Source organism: Apteryx rowi, unplaced genomic scaffold (assembly GCF_003343035.1).
Source record: "Apteryx rowi isolate R43461 unplaced genomic scaffold, aptRow1 scaffold_236, whole genome shotgun sequence".
Taxonomy (NCBI): domain Eukaryota; kingdom Metazoa; phylum Chordata; class Aves; order Apterygiformes; family Apterygidae; genus Apteryx; species Apteryx rowi.
Window position 1 is genome coordinate 1,239,062 of NW_020448708.1, and position 22,097 is coordinate 1,261,158.

The 22,097-nt window shown below is 33.6% G+C and overlaps 1 protein-coding gene across 1 annotated transcript in view; it reads right to left on the reverse strand.

The window, feature by feature from the left end:
- The window catches only part of FMN1 (formin 1), a 163,911-nt gene that overhangs the window by 89,353 nt on the left and 52,461 nt on the right, over nt 1-22,097 (reverse strand). The window contains exons 6-7 of the mRNA XM_026065997.1: nt 9,530-10,314; nt 6,564-6,714 (exon numbers count right to left, since the gene is read on the reverse strand). Coding sequence (XP_025921782.1) covers nt 6,564-6,714; nt 9,530-10,314 — 936 coding nt within the window. The remainder of the gene's footprint in view (nt 1-6,563; nt 6,715-9,529; nt 10,315-22,097) is intronic.

Genomic DNA, 22,097 nt, shown 5'->3' on the forward strand with positions numbered 1-22,097 from the left:
GATAATCATTGCACTAAAGAGCCAAAAATGATTGATGGACTTTCATTTAGAGCATACACCTGACACAAATTACTTGACATGTACCCATTTTCTTTGTAAGATGAAGACAGAGTGGCATCACAAACATCCAGCTATCCCGTTTCTTGAAATAGTATAGAAAATACTTGATTTTGGGAGGATGGCTAACTTCCAAAAGTCCTCAAAAATATTGGGAAGACTAATACAACTTTGAAATATGTGTTGCTCTTGCAACATTTAGTGAATACATATAGAATAAAATTATAGCAAAGAATTTTTCTTTCTTAAATTACCTCATTTTCAGGCTTATATAGCATTATAGTGTAATGCATAATGAGCCATCTTGTACTTGGTACTAACCTTTTCCAAATAAAATAAGATGAGGAGAACAGACCTTGGTTCCACAGTTCTAACAGGAGAGGGAAAACTTATGGCTTGAGAACAATTACATTTACCTATTAGTTTAAAAAAACCTGACTGGATGTGTACGGACAGGAAACATGAACAGTTTGGAATGAGGGAAAGCTGGAATTCTCTGCATGTAAAACTTCAGCGTTTCATCTGACACGAAAAAGAGTCCATACAAGACCTTCAGAGTCCGGGAAAGATATTAGAAGCTTCAAAACCTATTCAAATTCATTGAAAGCTGAGTTTTTTCAAAAACAACAAAATGATTTTTCACCAAAATAGATACAAGCTTTTATATGCTTAATTGTTTTCAGTGCATAAACAGCTATGAACCTTAACGGTTGTGTACTGAATCTGTTTATACTTGAACATAAAAATTCATAGTTGAAGTCTATATATAGTTTTATATATATAACTTACAATATATCTTTTAAAATAAGCAGCATATTTCCAGACATAAATGCTTTAATGGGAGTGTTATAACTGAAATATAAGCATGAGAAAATTTAGAAATGATGACTGAAAACAATCTAGACTAATAGTGACATTTTCAAAAGCATGTCAGTGCTCCTGCCAAAATTGATTTAAAAAATAAGAGTCATATTCGAAAGGCATTTGGAGTCTAAATGTCCACCAGAATCAATACCTGAATTGAAGTTATGTACCAAAATAACCTTGTACAGCTAGGGCTTTTTCTTCTTGATTTACATGAGCTATGACTTTTAAGTCATTTTGAAAGTGGGACCAACTAGATTCTCTTGAAAAATCTCACCTAAAGATTGCAGCACCTTATATGGCATCTATCCATTTAGCTCCAGCATATACTGTCAAGCCGCATGATAACAGTAACTTACATATTTAGATTAACCAAACTCAATTAACCAAAACCAGAGAGAAATTGCTTTGATTCATATTCAGGTATTAAACACTTCCGCTTCTTTAGTTTTTTCCAAAAACTTTGACTTTTCTTGCTGCAAAGGCAGGCACTTCAGAATTAACTTAGGCAATAAATCCCACTCCTTCTATACATTATTCATACACCTAAGTTTCTGGGAAAGTCAGGATACAAGCAATTTCCTCCTTTCCATTTCATATATGTCACACCCAAAAAATCAACTGCATTGAATTATCTCATATAAACTTAAAATGCTTTTACATTTACTCTACAAATCCCTGCTCATGAGAAAATAATTGTATCTATTGATTTTTAAATATATTGCACAGTATTTTCCTCTAATATTGGGACATAACTAGAACATTCATCTAGACAGTAAGTTCTCTCCCGCCAAAAAGACAAACTCTACTCTCAAGACATAATACCTAAAGGATGAGAATATTTGTTTTGATTATTTTCTATATACTACTGCAGAACTCCACAGGACTGCATATGTACAGAGGAGATAAATGCACAAGCATACAGATTTCATGAAATATTTCAGAGGATGCATTGTGGAACAAAAAGGGGTTATTCCAAAGCCACTGAATTTTGCAAAGAAGAGCATGATCAGAGAAGCATGAGCAGCCAAAAACTTTGCAGAGCTTCTAAGCAGTAAATAAGCATTACTATAACAAACTTCAAGTACATATAAAAGTACCATAAGGTACATCTGACCTTCATTTAAACTATATTGACATTTAAATTATATTATTTTTACATTTTACCACTATAGAATGTACTACATTTCTCTCAAATAATGCCTAAAAAAAGAATTAAAATCACCCTCTAGGCAGTCCGTTGAGAAGTTATATCTTCACTGTTGCATGAAGGTTCTTAACGTTCCTTCCTTCTTTTTCCCCCACATACTTGTTAGAATACCTTATTTTTTAATAATTGTATTTCAAATTCTAATAATTATATTCTGATGTCAGGATGATAGCTTCTAGAAACTACTGTAACTCAATTAATAAGCCATTTTCTGGCTCTTCTATCCATAGGAGAATGGATAGAAACTGTACTTCATGCCTTTTAATTGACTCACACAATCATGTTGATGGAAAGACACTAAAAATGTCATCCAAACCATTTCTGTACTTCAAGAGAGTATCAACTGTACCTGTGCCATTCTAAACAGATTTTCTTAAAGATCTCTTGAGGCAGAAATACATTTTCCCTAGCAGTAAGTGTTCTGTATTCTTTTGGTATCCTTACTCTCAGAAAGCTTTTCATATTTTTTTCTTTGGATCAGCTGCATACATTTGAGGACACTTACTGTGTCCCCTGCATCAACCTTGTCTTTTCCAGACTAAACAATCATAATCATTTTGTTTTTCTTCAGGGACTACTTTTAGACTTCTGATCATTCTCAGCTCTTGGCTCATKTTTCAGGAAGGGCTGCAATGCTTAAAACTAGATGTAGTTCTTAGATCTGGCTGAGTTTATTAACTTAAAAGAAATACTTATGTTCATATATCAGAGGTTTGTTTTCCTTTTTTTGTAGTACCATGATTCTGACAATTCATGCTCATCTTGTGATTCATTACAACCCCCAAATCCTTTTTGCTAAATCACTAGCTGGTCAATTGTTCCCCATCTTATTCTTAGGTAGCTGATTATCCTGAACTGTATGAGCTTGTGCACAGATCATCACTTCCTTTGATGTAGGTCAAGATTTTGATACCTTTGGCCAAAAATGGCTGTCAACTGTAAAGGATAAAAGCATGGGAGGTGGTGAATATATCTAATCTGTGTTGTTGTAAGGTGTCTGCTATAGGGAGTCATTGCTCCCCAAATGGGTAAGAATACAATAATAAAGTGAAATTTCCACAAGCTTAACATGACGTTTTGCACATAAACATTCCTTTTGCATACTAGGCATATGGATTATTATGACTGGTTTCACAGAAATAATTCTGAGAATAAATTGAATTATTGGGTTTTTATTTGAAACTGCAAGAGAAATGTAAATAGGTGGTAAAAGAAGTCAGTCACAATTTAACAGGGCACTGAATGTGAAAGTCTCCTTAGTTTTATAAAGAGGACCAAGTTAAATAAAAAACAATGTCCCTCTAATTTGAAAGACACAACCTCACTTCCAGTTGTATAAGGGCCTTGACTGTGAGGCACTGATTTAATTCTGATTCAAGTAGAAAAGTTTAAGCAATCATGTTATAACAAGAGATCCTGCACCACCTATTGGTCTTTCATTTCTCCAAATATCAAGCAGGCCCAACTAGTTTGTATAAGATAGAATGAAATAGGACAATGTTTGTGCAAGGGAAAAGGTCAATGCTAACAAAACATTTGTTAATGTATTTGCAAGATGTTTACACTGGAAAAGTAAAAATAGTGAATAGAAGCTAACAGTAAAGCCAGACGCATGAGAAGATTTTAAAGCCGTAGAAGGTTTTTGAGCTGTTCTATTAATTGGCACTGTTTGTGCAAAAATTAATATCAATTTGCACTGCATATATTAGGAACTAGCCCTATCTACTTGTTTAACTATGCAAAACCTACAATATTTCCCCATTTTCTACTTGCTGCTCATTATGTTAAGAGGTCATTAGTTAATTCGACAATTCTGAAGTAATGAYATATTATTAAACAAAATCCTTTACCTATTTCAAAGATAAAATACTACTCTGGATTCTATAGCTGTACCTATATCTTGCTCTGGAAGACTTTTTTTATGAGACCATAAGAAGGAATTTATAAAGAAACACAAAATGAGTCAGCTAAAAATGATTCAGAATATGCCTTTATGTTTGCATGAAGGGTTTTTTTGCTAGACTACACAATTCTTGACACCCCTGATATGTGTAACATTCTTTAGACCAGACAAGCACAAGTTTCTGAACTGAAACAAAGAAAAAGATTGTTTCAAAAACCCCACCAGATAGATATCCTTGCTAGAAAGAAGGCAAGAGAAGTTGAGAGCTGGGAGAAAGCACGAAAAGGGAGAAGCGAAGCCAGAACTGATAGCTCTGTATTAATCTACAAGGAGCCTTCTGTTACCCTCAGCTACGAGACCCCACTGTAAGGAAGCGCAATGGCTCCCTGCTGCTGGACGGCTTGGAGCCCTCGGGTCCGACCCTCTGGGGCCGGCCTGCAGGCACCTGCCCTTGCAGCGAGACAGAAAAAACACACGACCCAACTGGCTGTAAAAACTTACGATTGCTACTATGAGTTGTTTTGCAAAGAAAGGTGGAAAGGTAGACTCTAAAATAAGAAAATGCTTCTAGATCCAATTAGATTTTATCTGAATTCTAAAAGCTAATTTATTTTCAAATTTTAAATGGACCAAATGACAAAAAGTTTAATTTTACTGACCATGCATTTTAGAAACTTTCACACTACGATTTCCATGTTTTGTAATACCATGATCATAATCCCACAGGTTTTACTGAACTGAAGGCACAGTAATTGATTTCCTAAATAGAACTCCCATATTTTCTATTAGGGGATTTATTTTTGTATTTTTGCACAATTTTTCAAGGAACTTCTTTCTTCTTAATTCCAATAATTTCAGTAAATATATGTCTAGCTTTAAAAGTAAGTTGATATTTAATAACTAATAAAGCATAATTCAAACACTGACATAAATTAAAAAAGATCTTTTTAAGAAAACACATTGGTTTCTCACAAGAAATAATACGTATTATTATACCATTATTTCCTATATTGTACAGAGTAAGTGCTATGCAGTTAGATTTTGGACACAGTTAAAAAGATCACAAAAAAGCCTGTGGTGTTGTAACAAATAAGTAATTTACAAAGAAGTAAGGAAAAAGAATAATACACATTTACCTTTCAGAATACAGGTCTAATTCTCTACCTYGTTTGCTGTCATACACCTAGAGAACTAGGTTCATTCACTTAGCTGCTAAGATTTTGAAATACAAAGGTTAAGTATTTGTGCATGTTACTTTTACATTAAAGTTGTATTAATTACATTCCTCTTTAGGAATCTGTATTTCCAATTAAATAATAGTTTCTGAAGAAGCAAAATTAGTGAAATGGAAAAATAAACTCCAGAAAGAGTGTAGCAGAAATATGAACTAACAGGATTTACATACACAGCTGAGTACTACATGCCATACGTTCTTAAAGCATGATATGATATGAAGATATTTTCCAAAGGGATGGGTGCATCCAACTGAAATCTAATATTTAAAGGCCCTTAACAGTTAAGACTTTAAGGTTCATGTACAGATACCACCCCCTGCCCCTCACATTTTTCTCTGTTTTATCACATTAGCTCAGATGTTATAAATTCTATAGCCTTGTTTACACTCCCCATTAAGTACTGTACTAAGGCACCATACTGGAAGTGTATGATCAAAGATATTTCAGGACATCTGATTTTGCTGAGTTTCTTTAAATGTACGAAAAAACCAGACAGCATACATCACATACAAAGTGCCCTCTTGTGGTTCCAAGCAGGTAAACCCAGACTTATGACAGTATGTATTTAAACAGGTTTATAATATACAACCATGTAGTTTTCTGAAAACAATGTCAGTCATTATTGAGACTAGGATTTTTCCTGCAGCACACACCATTTCTCCATCCTGTCTGTACACAGCAATTGATAAGAATAAGCTATCTCTGAAACAGAGCATACCTGAGGCAGACGACATCTGTGCTACAGTAATGCCATTGCTGCTGCATAAACTTCTGATAATAAGACGTGGTTGTCCTGTCCCTTCTTGACACAGCTGTTTAGTTATACTGGAAAACCATGTTTTGGCATTACTTGTTTAAAACATACAGCAGGGGCTTTACTATCTTGCTCTATACTGTATTTGTCCAGTAACTTAATCTTTATTGGAAGAGAGGTTTTCTAGAATAACATAATCATAGTCTTTAATTATAAATCATTCCAAGAGCAGACGTGGTCTGAAATATTGTCACTTTTAGACACATATTACAACTTTCAGTCAGTTTGCCTACACAATGTCTTGTCTACCTCACTGGCATGTRGAACTTCTATTTTCAAAGGCAATAAATCTTCCAAGGTAAAAAAAATAATCCAGAATTCAATTCTCTAGGTAAGGTTGAATCAGCAGTTTCATCTGTTTTGCTTTAAAATGGGGTTTACCAACCCATCTATTATTTGTTAGTTTAACGATAAATAAATAAGTTTTCTTAAAGTGTAAACTAAGCAGTGACAAAATAAGCAAATACAAAGAAATAATACCTTTTTGGCCTTTGTTTTTTTTTCATAAGTCTCTGATAGTGGTTTTCTTTTTTCCTGAGCAGTATCTTTGGAGAACAAGTATTCAAACTCAGTTGTATCAAGTAAATCAGGTTCTTCTAGTGAATCCCACAATGTTGGCATAGCAGTTTTCCTATAAAGGGAAAGGTAGTAATAAAAGGATGGTTTAATAGAGTTTGGGATCATTTGTATAGGACTTGGTTCACTTCATTTTTTACAGATGTTTTATGCTTGTATTTCTCTTTGTTGCAGGTTTGAGAAACTATGGTAATTATGTGGCCAGTATTTTGTGAGACTAATCAGTATTCTGCTCCATTCAACCAACTGCAAATTTTAAATAGGGATTCTCTCTTCTTAGCATGCATAAAAATCACCATTTACACTTTGGAGCTTGTTAACACAATTCTCTTGTTTTATCTGGAGTTGGGAAAAATGACATGTAGTACTGCAAACTGTTTCAATTCTAAATGACTTTTGTTTCAAAATTACAATACTTGAGGAAAATATGTGGGACAAAATTATCTCCAAACTGCTCTTCTTGTTTCATGTTTATCAGTAGAAGGTGGGCCCACTTCTTCCAGCAGATGTCACTAAAAGGCAATGAAATGCTTTGCAATAAAAAAAAAAAAAAAAGTAGCAAAAACCCCTATAAGCTGCAAATGGTTGATGTCATCAAATATACTCTTTCTAGATACAGTATGCAACAGAACGTAACACTTGGCCATGTAAGGGGAAAATGAACTATAAGTATTCAAATGATTTTTTTCTCATATTTAGGATTGTTGCTACTTAATCCTCAACTGCACATTTACTAGGGGTAAATGTTTAAGGAATGCTAATCCTCCCATGAGCATCCAGTGATGCAGCACATTCTTCTGTGTCAACAGCTCCACAGCTTCACTCTTCCTGACATTAGCTAGAGTGAAGAATGGTCTTAGATCCAAGCATTCTGGGTCCATAACAAAATCTTCCAAGCCTGGACAGCTGCTGCTCTAAGCAGCAGACCCTGGAAGAACTCTCCAGTTGTAGTACAGACCATAAATATACTGGATCATTAGACCTGGTGACCCGCAGTCTACTAGAAAGCTATGACCTGGACCCTATCTTGTACTAACCAAAAGCTTGATGAACTAGCAGTATTTCAGAACAAGTATTTTGATCTCAGTGAAGCAACAGGAAGAATTACAACAAGCTTTATTTATGAACCAATTATTTACTATTCACCTATTCACTATGAAACAATTTATCACTAGTAATTCTGGGAAAGCAAAACCGAACTGCTGAACTTCCCATTCCAAAATATTTCATCTCCTTTAATTCTGTATCAAAAGGATACAATTCACATTTCACTAACTGTTTGTTCCTGCCAAACATTTTACATAAAATAGTAACACGTTAAAGTGTTTGATTATATGAGAATAAAATTTGCAGAATTATGATTCTGTACCTGTCTCATCAAAATAAAGTCAGATGAAAAGTTGTAAACTAAAATAAAACTATCTCATATTTAAATATATTTTAAAGAATGCAAATGTTTACTTTAACAGTGATTAAAAATAACCCTAAAGCTAATTTAAAATGAAAGGTTAGGAATCTGAAAAATAAATAATTTCTTAAAATGTTTAAAATAAACAGCAATGTATCATCTTTGTAACTGCACTTATGGTAAAATTGCTTTGCACACAGATAATAATGATATGAATTTTAAGACCCTAATAATCACCTCGTTTCATTACTTGCATAACACAGGACCTGAATTATATTTTGTGATTCCAGCAACTCCTTGTTAAACTAGAAATATTTTGTGTCACTTAAGAATCTCAAAAAATATATTTTTTCAGGCAACCCATTTAACAGAGCTCTTTGTTACATTAATAAACACTTAAAAGATCAGAGAGTTAGATGGAGCCTCTATCCAAAGAGCAGCTGAGCAGCACTGAAACCACATCCCACTGTGGCAGTAAGGTACGTATGCTGCCAACTGAATCAATATATAGCAGACACAGAGGATGTGGGAACATTTAAAAAACACAGCCCAAGAACTGTTTATCTCTCTGTGCCTTTTCGCAAATGGTCCCTTATAAACAGAACCAGTAAAATAATGTATTTCATATTAAGTTTAAATTTACTAGAAAGGTATATATGATTAGACTGTTTAATAGCTCAGATAATGTTAAGGTAACAGCGATTTCATTTTATTTTGCAGTTATCTAGTTTTATCACAGCACTAAAAATAGTAAGATTGTAAGATAAAATAATCGCTTTTTTTAAACTGCTATACTGTGTAGGGACCTAGATGTTTAGAGCATATGTCCCTAAGCTGTAAGTATTTATTCATATGCTTTACTTTTCCTGCTCCCACAGAATTATACACAGAGGTTAAGCCCCAGTGTAACTTTCTAGGGCTGGAATCATAGACAATGACACACTCGGTGCTCTGAAGACGGTATCATCTAAAGTGACTGGAAAGGAAAAGTAAATGAAACTCAAAGTTCTCATCTAATCAAATCCTACCATTTCAATTCTAATTCTAATTAAGATTTAAAAGAAAAAAAAAAAAGCATCTCCTGTATAACTTTTTCCTTTTTAATGCTAATTCTAGAACAATCAATATATTTGGTTGCCCTGCCACTGGAAGGGCAATAGCTGGAGTTGTCCAGGAAGTACTCTGACATTCTGGAAAGAAACTACGAAACTTCTTTCTGTGGCAAGGTACATAATTTTCATTTATATTTACCATTTTAAAACTATTTCCTATGATCTATTTTTAGGCTCCTGAAACTGATTCCATTTTTGTTTTCTTCTAATATTAAGTTCCATGCCTCTATACTGATTTTGTTATATGTTCCTGCGTTGCTTACTTTTCGTTATTAAGGTTTAAATAGTGTACATGCCCATATATCATGGTATATAAATAGCACCTCTAAATCCAAATACATTTATTTTACCTGCTGCCTTGTAATTGTATGCGGGTCCAATACAAAGGCTTCATGGGACGGCTAGGTTCAATGGCAGGTTTCCGAGGACCTTGGCTTGAAGATAAAGTGCTATTAATAAAGTGTCCAGGCCCAAGAGGTGGAGGGGGTGGAGGCAACCCAGATCCAGGCAGTGGAGGAGGAAGAGGAGGGCCCAGCCCTGGAAGTGGCGGTGGTGGCGGTGGTGGGGGCACTTGAAAATTCCTAGAGTCTTCAGAAAGTGGAGGTGGCAGTGGTGGCCCAGATCCGAAGTGGGATGTCAGTGAAGTCAGACCTGGTGGTAAAGGTGGTGGTGGAGGGACTAAACCTGGTAGTGAAGAATCTGGAAGGGGAGGAGGAAGTGGTGGTGGTGGCGGTGGCGAAGGAAGAGGCAGCATTTGTTTTGGTTGACAAGATAAGCCACTTTCTGAAAACTGTACATTGTAACATATTTCCTTATTTTCACTTTGGGCAGAAATACTATAAGTCAAAGAAGAAATATTAAGCTTTTTGGGTACTGTTTGGTTATTTTTCACAGCTTTGTTTTCTTCTTCGCTAGGCTTTATGAAAGTTTCTCTATCAGTCTGTATGTATACATTTCTGTATGTCTTTGGTGGGTTATCATCTTCAGTAGATACACCAATATCACTTGCTTCTTCATTTCTTCTGTTTAATTTATTTTCCAGTTCATTCTTCAGATGTGCAATGGTTTCCTCAAGCTGTGCAGTTGATACAGCATGTTCTCCACGAATATGGAATACTCTGAGTTCAAACTGAGACTGCAGAACAACAAAAAAACCCTCAGTATATTTTGCTAAAGTGATTATTCTGCAGTAATTAAGGATCTTCACATTTAGATCATGTTCTTATTTTAGGCAAACTATRATGACAGATAGACTTCACCTTCCCAGTTTTAAGTGGTTTTATTGCAAGCTATTGCATAATTAGGCAATTACTAACTTTTAATGAAATGTAAACAATGTATGTTTCAGTGAAACACATTTTATAAGTAAATAAATATCAATTCGCAAATTCTAACTTGTACCCTGTCTTGATGCAAACTTAATTTTTTAAATTGCTGAATGCAATAATTAACATTTTTTCATTAGGAAAAAAGTTACTTGTTTCCAGTGGTATCCTACTTAATGGAACATGACTTCATTGACTATCACATTTCATAAATATGGCATATATAGTTAACATGCTGAGAAGTAAGAAATAGTTGAAACGAAACAGAAGCTGAAAGTCCTCCTAGATAAGATATGGGTAAGCAAATTAAAACAAACACTTTCTCATCAAGGAAGATATATTAGAAGTGTCCTCATCAAGTAAATTCATGGAGGTACACCCACAAATTCTCCTTCAATTTTACCATTACTATAAGATTAAAACTGCCTTTTAGTTTTACTGGGTATCTTTCAATCTACAACTCAGTAAAATGAATCTTAGACCCAGAAGAAAGGAATTAAGAGGATTTCAATGAGGTAAAAGCAAATACTTATATATATTCCTGAAAGAAATTTGTTAAGGAAGAAAAACAAACTCTTCTTACCATACATCATAAAATATGAAACATTCAACAAAAAAGGTCTTTTTGAAATAATCCAATACAATAATGCCATTCAAGATAGCACCTCTCTCCTATATCCCTCATTCCTTTTTTCAAAGCTTTGCAGCTGGTCACAAGACAACAAAGCATTGGGATGATCAACTATTGCTCGAGTTCCTACAGGTTATTTTCTAATATGCCATGATACTGCCAAGCAGCTGACTGGTGTTATTTTGCTTCTGTGCAAGCCAATGACTCCTGAAACAGCATTTTTCCATGGCTTTTTCAGGATCTTTGTAGAAAGGGAAGCCAACATTTCAACAGAAGCAGCTAATCAGCTGCACTTCATTTTTGTGTGATCTTAATGAATCCCTGCAGGCACAGCAATTTACATTAAAAAATTCCCACATAGCGCTGGTCAGAAGTGGCAACATAGCACTCCTACTTATCATACTGAGTTGAGTATTAGGTCAGATTTAACAGTTTACAGCTTTAGTTAATATGCATCCTAGTCATACATGTGTAGTTTAGTATAGTAAATACAATAATGTAATATCCTGTAATTTTATATCATGCAAAGAAGTTTTGAAAAGATATGCAAAAAATATACATTATTTCTTACAGGAATATAATCAACTTGCATTCTAGTCAATCTGTTAAGATAAATTGCTTCAGATTGCTAAATTATCCCCATCTCCTGTGGTCAAAATTTATGCAGTCTTAGAGTTAATTGCATTTTTTCATTAAAAATAGAAGTTTCTCCTCCCTTGTGTCTACCAAAAGGATTATGCAGATAACAAAAAAATCATAGTGAAATGACAGTGGAAAAAAAAAGAAATCATTTGTAAAACAAACTCTCCCAAATGTATGAAGTTAACAATCTGAAAATGGATACAAAACGTTCCTTTTCTTAACCGGCACGCGTAACGGTGAAAAATCAAATTGAAAATCTTGCAAAGATAATCAAACAATGATTTGTATTGGAAATAACCCAGTTTCAATTAGTTTTATAGCAGAATTAGGTTTAATAGGTAAAACTGACAGATCATTTTCGACTGGGCTTTTTTTCTTCTTGTACTGTTACTCTACAAAGTTTATTGTGGCTCAGTTTAATTACTAGTTCAGTTCAACTATTATAAGATTTTCTGCTATTTGAATTGTTCCAGAGCAAACAGTTCTCTTTTTAAACTCAGCAAAGTGATCCATAAATGAAGTAATGAAGTAAGTTTGCCGTAGGGAATTTAGCTATTTTTTTTATCATAGTATTTTCCCCCTATTGTACATCAAAAACTCCCCAGTAGAACAATTAACTTTGAATGTTAAAGTTCTTCCCAGCTGTAAATCTTCAGTCACCTCAAAAACACACTGTTAAACATGCAGAGTATTTAACAAAACTCCTTATTGGATTTAACTAGGCATGAAAGGAACTGTGTTAGTATTATATACTTTTTCAATTATAGGTCTATGGTCTTTAATATACCATATATAGCTGTTGGTTTAAACTCAAAGAAAATTATCTTTTAGGTGATAGTTTTATCCCTTCTTTTGCATTTACTATCACACATTTTGAACACTACTTTCTGTGAATAAAAATAATAAAACTATTATTATAAAGAAAAAATAGAGCTAAAATTACTAAGGACAAAAAGAAAAATGAGGCTGAACAAAAATGATGCACTGGGAATCTGTATTGAACATCTCATCAATGGAAAAGATCAGTCTTATCTGACTGCAGTATAAAATAGCAATAAATAATAAAAAAAGTATTGGTTTTAATTATCTTACATTCCAAACCAAATCTTGTTCACTACAATCTTTTCAAATTAAATATGTCAGTATTTGTAAGAGAACAAAAAAATCATTTTCAAATTCTTCTTCCTCTATTTATGAATAAGAATTTGTATTGGAATCAGTGATGATTTTCTGTAAAATAAAAATAAAACTTCCATTTCATGGACTATGAGACATACATTTGTTTTTAAATAACGTTATTAGAGCTCTGGACGTACTAGAGGACAGTAGCTACTCATGCTACAACCTCATGTATAGTCTGATCAATGTAATTATCAATGAATTAAAATCATATAACAACACTGAAAAACAGTTGTTTCAAAAAATTACTGAAAATTATTTTAGTTGGATTTCAAGCATCTACCAAATTAGCTAAGTCTATATTCTTCTATAGGAGCTTTTATATGACCAGTTTTCATAACAGTATATAGAATTTTTTTTCTCTAAACCTGGCAGGATATGAAAAAGTGACATTTGGGTGTCATCAACAGAAAGCTGTAACAAAATTTTCAGGTTTAGGGCACACTTTATCATTTTTGGATTTTACTATTTGGCAACTATCAATATACAAAACTTAATCTTCAACACAGTATATATGTATGTATATGTGTATATATGTATGTGTATATGTATATGTGTGTGTTGTTTTAATAAGGTCAGTTTCCTGGCAAATATTTCTACAAGATAATTAAATGCTCTGAACTTTTATGATGAATCAAAAATTCATGGAGATGAAACAGTCTCTAGTTGTTCCATGTAGGCTACATTTAAACATTCTCTTTCTCTCATGTACTGTGACAACTGTGTGTGAAGSCTACTAGATTTTCTTTATTTCATCACAAAGAATTATTTAGAGATCTTATCAACATGTAGTATTAAATGATAAATAAAAACACCGTCTACTAAACTTAGACACCTTTGACTCCTGAAATTAAGTTAATACTGAAAAAAAAAATCCAATTTTCATTTGTCTGTGGTTTAAAACTCTTTTTACACCATGCTGTGTAATAGACCAAAGTCTCAGAATTCAAGCTGCAGAATAATTACTGATAATCACTAGACCTCAATATACAAATCTGGAAGGAGTCTAGGGAAAACTCAAGCTACTGAGAAAGCTCTCCACTTAAAATCTGTAACTTTTTGTCAATACAACCAGCCATTGTGCAAGATGATTTCTTAACTTTACAAAAGGATTGTTTCATATCAATTTAGGATCCTTCTTCTGACGTCTGCATTGCATGTCAAATTTATAGTGAGCATTTTTATTATAAAGAAAAGACACTGAATCTTGCTACAGCAGTTGGTGATACAATAAATATCCAGGAAAGACTTTTCTTTCTTACATTGCAGAAAAAAAAAGTCAGAAACAATGGTACTTTTAAAATCTCACAGAAACATTATACATTATTAAATAAATCTGACATGCTGAAACAGACTATAATAAAACTGTAATTCCATCTCACAATTTCAGTGGCAAAATTTCAATCAAAATTTACTTTTATGCCATATGCTGTCACAAGATGTGTGAAGTATTAAATATCTAACTTGAATACATAGACACTTTCTTCAATATGAATTACTGCTAGAAGCACTTGTGCACAACCTTTCAAGCTAAAATCCTGTTTACATTTAAACAGGAACCAAATTTCTTCTACTGAAGTATACATATGTCTACCTAAGCTTGCAGTTTTATTTACAGGTGTCTGTCAACAGTCCTTTAAAACATTTATGATGGCAAAAGAACATATCTGTGGCTGCTGGGAAGAACTGATTTTTCGATAAATTCATATTCTATAGGCATTACTGGTAGAAACAGTTTGAAATACTCACTAGCTTGTTATCAGTGACCTACTGTCATCTTGGCAATATACTGAGTCTGTTTACACGGCACTCCCGCAATAGATTCCTAGAGTCTTTGAGAACTGCTGTAAGATGAACAATGACCAATGACTACCGTAAGAATATAATAGTTTGGTCACAGCTATTTTAAGCAGAATGAAATGTAAGAATTTTTCTTCAGCAGGAGACAAGATGTGCGAGGAAGGGAAGGTACAGGAAGATAGCGGGAAACTGGAGCTTAAAAAGCCACCCTGTGCAGCATGAATGAATATAATTTATCCCTGAAGAAGGGTAAAGGATTTGGCAACCTATCAGAGTAGGTCTGTATAAAATGAAAGGAAGATGTTATGAAGAACAATGTGGGGGATGTTCAAGAGCATGTTTTTGATATAAAGGATAACAATTTTTTCAGCTGAAAAATGCATTTTCCACTTTGCCGACTTTTTTAGAAGCCTGTAGTTGTCTGCTTCTCAACACCATTCATCCGAGACAAAATTGGGATTGTTTATGTAGATCCAACATCCAACAAATTAGTGCAAGGAACACATTTTTGTACTCCCTTGACCATTTCACATATTTGTAGCATTAACTTACCTCTTTCAGGGAGTATATAAAATTAAGCCCTCAGGTCTTGGCAAGTTGATGATCACTGGCTTCTCACTGTGCCCATGACTCTTGCCAGCCAATAAGTGACATTATCTAGTTGTTTATTACCTATTCCTCCCTCCCCTGTACACACACACAAAATTGTTACTTACAGCTGCCTAAACTTTCATGACAGTAGAGATTTTTTTTCTACAGATTATCATTACCAGTACCAGATGAAAGAGGCAGGTACCTTCCAATAAAAGCATATTATTATTATTTCCTCTTCAAATTGCCAGCTTAAAAGAATATATAAGCATACAAATAAATTCATATAACCAAGTACTGGAAAAACCTTAATAAACTGAAATTAGATTTCAGTTATTAATTTGAAAGTACCTCCTGAGTATCTTAAACCTGATCCACACAGCAATATTTTACTGGAAAAAGTTGTCTTCCCTTGGTACAATCTTTCATGCATGTGCTGCCAATTTTTGGAGTTTTTGAGTCAATTTTGCATATTAAATATGCAAACAATGCCATGCTAGTATGCTGAAGAGCAGTGTTGGAATTTAGAATAAATTTAACACACAAAGAAGTGGTCTGAAAAAACATACTATAATTCAAAAGAAAAAAAAAGAGAGAGAGAACTGCAGTGTACATAGCCACTGAAGGGAACGATCAGTAGTATGGCAGTTCTCCAGGAAAATGATCTGTGGAGCATGGCAGATCATACACTGATCATGAGTCAACAACTCCGTATTAGAATATATAAATAGAAATGTCATATGTAATAAAAACAGTTATTCGTGTGCTCTACTGGGTGCTGGTAAAAGCTTTGGTGTACTATGTTCAGTTTGAGAAGGATGCCGTCTCTATGTTTAAGATCACTGTTACTGAAATCTGGGGCAGCATACTCAGTATTCAATTTCTAGGTTCTATCTGTATTACCTTTGTTCTCCATCTCACCCTCATTGAATAACGGCCCCTCTTCTTTCCTTAGTTTATTTCTACGGCTGAAGAATCTTTGGCTGTATCTTTAAATTTGCTCTGCAAGACTCAGCTTGGCTGTTGACAATTGTCCTTTAAATGCTACACTTTTCTGATCTCTAAAACTAGCCTTCCTGGCTGATGTACTTCTTTTTCCATTCTTCCATAAGCTCTATGTTTCCACCTAGTATCCATTTTGAAGAGGTTGAATAAATATACTGTTAGGTCTAAAACCCTTCCTTGTAAGTTTTCTTTTGCCTCTCCTCCACTTTGCTTGAAATGCACGTTTCGGAGTTTTTGCACCTCAGATTCTGACCAAATAAGGACCATGCCTATTTCATATTCAAGCCTTGAATCACATCCGTACATCTGCATTTGCAAGTGAGTTTCTTTAATTTCTCAAGGTTTGTCTTTATCCGCCACTGGAATGGGACACCTTGATCACTCCACCTTGTAATGCCCTTGAGTAGAACCACTTCACCAAACAAATGGTCTCAGCTGACTCTCAGTTCCTTTAAACAGACATTTATATATAAGATTAGAAGTATGTATTAACCTCTTCCTAAAAACATACCACTGTCAATGGGTAAAAGAAAAGTAAAAATCAGCCCCAAAACTCTTGCTAAAGTACGTGCTATTGCAACAATACAAAGATGATTATACAAATACCCAAAATATTGATACACTGTAATTTGAAAAACAGGAAGAGTTTTTCTGCTGTCTTCTGACATTTTCCCTTTACACTCGGCTTTGTTTTATGAGTGACTTCCAGGAGTATCCTTTTTGCACCTGCTAAGTGACTTTACACAACAAAGAAAAAAAGGCAAGAAGAGATATTTTCTGAAATAATACAGAAAGCTCAGCCTTGGTCCTGTGAGATTCAGAGATCTGAAGCATATGGTCAAGATGAAGAAGAAAGGCCAAAACCAGAATCAGCATATTGTACTTCCTTTAGCATGACAGACCCAGATGGTAGAGTATGTAATTAATCACAAAYGAAAAAAGACTAAATCCTCTCATTCAGAATGTATCCTGGGGGTTGTCTAAATTTCTTTGAAATGATAATGTGGATTAACATGGACAAATCTCTTAATACCAACGTGAAATAATTTTTCTCTGTGCTCTGATAGGTGGCAGAAAGATAAAAGTCTAATTTAGTATGGTCAATACAGTCAATTAAATGCAATGAAGTACATTAGTTGCATTACTGCCTTATACGATGTGACTTTATACAATCAGGTCAAAGAACAAGACTTTCTGATCATGATATGGAATTGCTCTGATGTTAAAATTTTAGAAGAATTCATATGCATCAATATGAGGAAATCATAAATCTCTACAACCATCCGCATTCAAAATTTAGTTACTGGCTTGTTATAATTCAAGACTCATTCACACTGCAAAATGTTTAAAAGAAACCCCGAAAAGTGTAACTGCAAGACATAAAAAGAACTTCTCTATAACACTGCTTAGAACAAGCAATATGCAGATCTTATTTTTTGGAAATAGCAAGTTAATGCTTCACAGTTAATGCATAATATTTTTTCACTAATGTTTACAATGCAATTCTACTCTGAAAAGTAACTGTGTAAAAATAACACATTTTTAATGAACAAAGCTGTTCTTTGTATATCAGAGACAGTCCTCATCTTAAACTGAGAAACATACACTTTTACTAGTTTTTCTCTAATTAGCCTGGAAAAACAACACAGTAGAGGGAAAGTGAGCTCAATTTTATTCCCTTCTCTGACTTTATAGAGATTGTTAAATCTAATTAGTTACTTGTGCAAAGCCAAAAAAAGCAAAAAAGGGAACAAAGACGACACAAAGTATCTGACAGTTTGGTTTCATGTACTACTTTATGAGTGGAAATGCCCTCAGAAAAGAACAGGTAAGAATTATTGAGTTGCTGCTCAAATATATTATTTCACAACCTAATTAAAAAAATAATATTTTGGTCAAAGTACTGTGCCTAGAAGAGTGAGGAACAAAACACTTTTTTCATACAGGCTCTGATTTTTTTTTTTTTTTGTGCATTCTAAGTGATTTTGTCTTCATTTTTTGGAACAGCTCGCACTTTATTCTTGTATTGTGTTGACTTAGAACAAAAAAGTTCTCTTTTGTTAAATCTTTGTCCTTGAAAAAACATACATTTGTTTTAAATTTTAACAACAGAGATTTAGCAATGCAAGGATATTTCAGAGAAAAAAAATGAAACCTGTGCCAATTTGCATAAAAGTCAAAATTCCTCTCTAACAAATACCTCAACAAATATAATCAATTACATATGGTATATCGACATACTCAAAGGGTTCTTCTGACAGTTAATAGTAAAAAAGCTAAATGATTGACCATTCCCAGAACTCTAAATATTTGTTCAGGCTATGTATACAGAGTCCAATACCTATTGTTGTTCTTGTTGTTATTTAAAAACATAAAATGCATAGTTTTATAGATGAAATAAAGCAAAAATATTTGGAAGGAAATTTTCCCAAAGCAGGTATATAAAACCTGCTATATATATATATATGTATATGTCTATATGAATTTTGAATATTTTGTTATTTAACTACTACTAGCATTTGTGTGGTTGAGAAAAAAATAGAGTTTTATATCAAGTAATTTTTCAATACAAAATTTTTAGCATAGCACACCATTGAAATATACCTATTTACATTACAACATGCAGAAAATTTATAAAAATAGCATATGCACAATTGTTCATATATAGCACTACAGATGGCCTAAAATCAACATTACATTTTAAGCACTAATTCACTTCAAATTTGTTAACTGAAATAGTTATTCTGAAAATATATACATGTTTTATATGCTATGAAATATAACCTCTGATTTAAGGGCACCTGAAACTATACAGAATGATTTATGATTCTTGGAACAATTACCATTTCTATAAGTGCACACTAGGAAGGATCTCAGTCTCAGGTTACTATCCTTAAATAAAACATACAAATATACACCAACAGTGTAAGTTATTCGATTATACATTTAAAAATAAGAAATTATTCTTTCAAAAATTAAGTTGCATGATTATACAGCACTGTAATTAAAACTGCATATTGGCATGCCAAGTATCATTAAAAATCTAAAAAACATAGCAAATCTTCCAATTTTCATTTAATAGCTTAACTATTTGAGGTAATATATTGAGTATTCCAGATGTAAAATGTATTACTAAAACCCTCTATTTATGAGAAGTAAATCTAGATGATCAAATTGCATATTCTATATTAGGAATCTCAATAATTAAGAATCTGAGTACATCTATTATACATTTAGAATGGCTCAGAATGCATCTTCCATAACAACTTCCTTAAGCTCACATGTAAGAGGTATTTTAGAATGAAACAAAGCTTTTAACAACTCCACTCTAGATATGGTGAATACATTGTTTAAAAACAGCAATACATTTATTACATTTGGCTAGAAAATATTCATTAGCTAACATAGGACAGAAAGCTTGATGCAGTTAAACATCTGCAGCCTTAGTAAGACTTATATTTATACTATCTGAAGGTCTGAGTCTTTTATGTAAAAAAGGATTGTCAGTATAAGTGCAAAAGTGGTGTGAAATATATACCAAAAAGAACAAAATTATACCAACAAACTTGAATTTTGAATTTACTCATGAAATGCTCCTTCCAATGCCAATAATCCAGATGAATACAAAAAAAATTGTCTTTCTAGACTGCTATTAAGGGAATGAGATGGTAAAGAAACCTTTTTTCCCTCTCTCACCTTTATCATTGCCCTGAAATAACTGGTATGATGCACTTTATTTCAACTTTTTTCTTACTGTTCTGTCTGAAAGAAACACAGTCTAATCAAGGTCAACTTCTGTTACACACAAGTTGTTGGGAAAGAAGGAAAAAAAAAAAAGGAAGAAAAAACACAGAAACAGATAACTGAATGAATTTATGAGCAAATAACATACTCAATATAATTTTTTAAAGGTAACCTATGGAAAAATGCATTTTAAGAAATGAGCTATGTTTTAAATTCTGGCCCCTGTTTTTTTTTTTTTTTTTTTTTCTTTTTCTTGGATAGAGCTACTTCAAAACCAGCAAACTGCACTTCTGAGAATACAGAAAATCAAAGTGAAACGGAAGGGATTAATGTAATAATATCTATCCTCTGTACTCCAAAACCATTGAAATAAAGCTTGACCTTTCCATAGATTTTATTTAAATTCATATACTCTTAAGTTTTCACATGTGTTTATGCTTTACAATATTCTTCCCATTTATTATTCCAATGTCAGTCAAAACTATTTTTGGTATAGCCAGACCCAGAGGCCACTTTGGAATTAGTCTGCATTTATATATGCTCTGAATACTTCCATTCTATATACTCAGTTCTGCATCTAACGTTTAGATATATTTATTAACATCATCAGCTACCCTTCATCTTCCTCCCTCTGTATTACCCCTTTGCTTTGGTCTCTGAATTCAGTTCCTAGCAATTCCCAGTGTTGGTCTTCTCTTCCTCTTTCCTGTTTCATCTCCTACACATATTCCAAGGTATACCACAAGGGAAATATGTCATTGAAATAACTGTAGTCATTAAAGGCTTGTTACCATCCTTCACCTCTGCTATATTACTAAATGATTCTTCTCCTAAATTAAATCCCATTCTTTATCAATTTGATTCTTTATTCATGCTTTCTATCTTATCCTGCTCCTCTTCACTATTTTCTGGGAACTGGAATCAGTAATATCCAATCTACCATTCTTCCAATTGCAAAGACTGGGTGTCCATCTCCAAACACCGAGTGCCAGTCAATGGATTTGCAGGCTTTTGGCCAGCACATTTGAACATCCTGAGACTAGTGGCTCAATAACAACAGTAAATAGGGAATAGCTGTTTTTAAAAAATTATGTACTATAAGTTAAAAAAAAATGACGGAAACTTATTAAATATGTTTGCTGATCATGGAATATAGAGGGAGCTGGAATAGAATCAATTCTTTTTTATTTTTTTACCACAGTGCTGTTTTCACTGATCATATAGGTATAAAGGTAACAAACGCACCTCCATTTTTGTTATTACAGAAAGAGTACAAACAGCCATTCAAAGCAGATCTATGAAACAAGAACTCGGTAGCCATTTTCTGACCAGGACCGTATATTTCTAGGGACCAGTCTGTACAAGCTACAAACCACCTCTTGCATCAGAGACTGCTCACAGCCCCACATTTTTCTAAGCTTCATCATTTTCTCCTCCAGCTGTTTATGAACCTAGGATTTTCCCTTAGTGCTCTGTCATCTTTTCCAGTGATTTGCAGGTTGCCTTAAAGTTTGTTTGCCTCATCCTGATTGCCACGTGTCTGCTCTGCAAACGTCTCTGTAAAATTACATTCACCTAGTTTTTGTTTCCTGCACGTATACATATCCTTTCCTCAGTCCCTTCACTCTGTTACTAACGTCTGTTCATTTTAGATAACAAACATAGCCATCGCAGGACTATTCAAACTGTGTTTTGAAAATCTGGCTGTCTGCTACACTACAAGATTAACAACAATATTAAAGCTAATTCTAAAATGCAATAGTATATTACACAGACTCTCCCGCTGCAGCTGCCGTATTTTTCTGAATCGGGGGAGACTGCAGACTTTTTTGAGCATGGACCAATATTCAAGTTTTTAAATGGAATTACAAATTAACTCACTTGGAGAGTTTTGTTATAGCCTGCATAGCTCTTAACAGCTCATCACTTGTTCTTGCTTTTCTTCAGCTGTCCTATTTACTTGTAACTTTACTCAAATGAATCTTCTTACTAAGAGTAATT